Source organism: Montipora foliosa, chromosome 7 (assembly GCF_036669935.1).
Source record: "Montipora foliosa isolate CH-2021 chromosome 7, ASM3666993v2, whole genome shotgun sequence".
NCBI classification, from domain to species: domain Eukaryota; kingdom Metazoa; phylum Cnidaria; class Anthozoa; order Scleractinia; family Acroporidae; genus Montipora; species Montipora foliosa.
The window spans coordinates 6202733-6205232 of NC_090875.1; the positions used below are offsets into that span (position 1 = coordinate 6202733).

Sequence of the window (2500 nt, forward strand, 5' to 3'; positions counted from 1 at the left end):
TGTGTCATGCCGCGTAAAAAGTTACATCTTGTTAATTCATCTTCTTGCCGTACGTTAATAAATGACTACAAAACGGTGTTACGTTTCACACAGTACTCCACAAGTACGTTTCGGTACGTTTTGATACAACTTGAATGGTTATGGATAGAATTTAATACTGCAAAGTAACTGATTGTGAATTTGTCCCTTGGAATAAAGAAATTCCTTCATTTTGAACAGTACTCCCTTCTATTGCGGGAACTTAAAAGATTAATTGAGTAATAAGTTGTCAATTATATTCGTTCGATGGAGTACTGTGGAAATAGTGTTTAAAGCCAAACTTTACAGTCTGCAATCCTATGAAAAACAAAGTTTGGATTACAATGGTCATTACTAAGCGCTTAGTTGAACCCAAAGACAAACAAAATAGCGACATTTTCCTCGGAATGTATGGAGTACTGTTGAGGAGAACTGTGTAGCATTGACTGTATGACTGTAACCTGATCCTCGAGGCTACACACAGGGTTCAATAATATATGAAGAGCCACTTACGACCTATCCTAGCAAAATCAATCTCGTATTTATAGCAAATATTGCATATCTAACAACAGCAAATAGATATATGGTACAGCTCACCGGGAATTATTCTTATTCATTTCGTAAACATCCCACGTTACTATTTGCGAGATTATCAAAAAGAAAATATGAAGACGTTATTTGAGCTTGATTTCAGCAAAAACTTGAACAAAACGTATTGAAATGCCAATATTTTGCCACTTCTTCGAGTTTCTGTTAAAAGAATGAAACCACGTGTATAAAATCGCATGTATTGCGCTTCGACCTTTTTCAGACAATCGTGGTCAAAAGTTGTTGGGAAGGTTGTGGGCATCAGGTCACTTCACACCTAATTCGATTTTTCTAAGTATTGACTGAAGTATTTGGGAAATACCATGCTCTTGTGGCCCCCCTCCCCCATATTCAATGTTGGAGTTCTTCAGGTAAGAAAAGTCACCATTTTTTTCCCCTGGAAAATCCAACATTGAAAAGGGGGAGGGGGGTATCTGTAAAATGAAGTTACCTTCCCAACATTTTTGTCCATGATTGTAGTTAGTGTCAAATGTAGTATTGCCTCCTGGATCAGCTCAAAACTTTAATTAGCCCGTGATATGGTTACGTGTACTGGTCACATTGGCATACATGAAGGGGCGGATTGACGTACGTACGGACGTTGATGACGTCATGGCTATAAAACCAAATTTTCTCACATTGATGGGTTACCATATTTTCTTAACTATGGTGCTCGGCGCGTGCTGAGCTCCGCTATTATACAGCGCATAAAGTTTGATGAGTTTTTTTGGAAGTCTATGATTGACAAATTGACAAAGTTCTACCAACAACATGTAACACAACATAGAGGCTTATTTGGGAGTAGCAGCCTAGTACCCTAACTACTGTTTTTTGTTACACTAAATCTTACTTTCAATGTACATTATTTTCACTGTTAATTACAATAAATGTTACAAATGAAGAAATGTTATCAGCTCATTTATGAGGGTAGACAGATTTTGTGATCTAGTGTGGAACTTCAAGATAAGAATAAAATATGATTTCAATATTTGGTGCTACCATGAAGGCAAATTAAACACATTGCTTCCTCTCTGTTGCTAATCTTTAAGGTCATAGCAACAGTCATAGGCATTCAGTGTAATTACCTATAGAAAGCTAACAAGCTAAGCATGATGTAAAAGAGATGTGAGCTATGACAATTCAAGAAATAATAGGGTTTTGGAACAGAGTTAATAATCCACACACTGTCCATATCTGATTGATAGAACCGGCCAGGGATATTGGAATGAAATGATCAAATATATGAAAATTTTTAATTTTGTTTATGGTACTCTCCACGTGAATTCTTTCAGCTGCTATTTGTTGTGTCTGCAGAACATCATTAGCAGGCATTTGGTCTTGCATGTGCAAAAATGAAGGTATATTTAACTTTACACCAATTGGATCAAGCAAATCTTGGATGTCAAATCCTCTGTCAGCCATTAGACTGTCACCAGCTTGAAATGGCATGTTAAGGTGTAGTCTGATATAGAACCAGTATACAGTTGAGACAGGAATGTTATGCTGCCACTTGGTGAGATTCCCACAAGTCCCTTTAATGTATTTGCACTCTCATAGTTTGAGTATGTCTGAAATTTCAACACAAGTGAGGAAGGCATTTCAACTTTTATCTCGGTGCAATCAATGATAACCCTGGTTTCTTTGTATTTGGACTTGAATGACTCAGGCATTTTCTCCAAAATCACCTCTTTGCTAGGCCAAATGCTTAACGATCCAAGTCTTAAATATAGGAAATTGGCCCACGAAATAACGATGTTACTAACAGTTCCAATAGAGATGTTAAATCTATAAGCAAGGTCACGTTCAAAAAGTCCAATGCTCACTCTGCAAAGGAACAGAAAAAATTGATTTGTGGGAGTCAGTTTTCTGGGTCGTCCAATTTTTCTAATCGGAG

At 37.0% G+C, this 2500-nt stretch overlaps 1 protein-coding gene across 1 annotated transcript in view; it reads right to left on the reverse strand.

Annotated features, from left to right (window-relative positions):
- Positions 1 to 2027: 2027 nt before the first annotated feature.
- The window catches only part of LOC138009777 (uncharacterized), a 636-nt gene continuing 163 nt past the window's right edge, over positions 2028 to 2500 (reverse strand). The window contains exon 1 of the mRNA XM_068856791.1: positions 2028 to 2500. This exon is cut by the window's right edge and continues 163 nt beyond it. Within this exon, the coding sequence (XP_068712892.1) occupies positions 2028 to 2500 (473 nt within the window).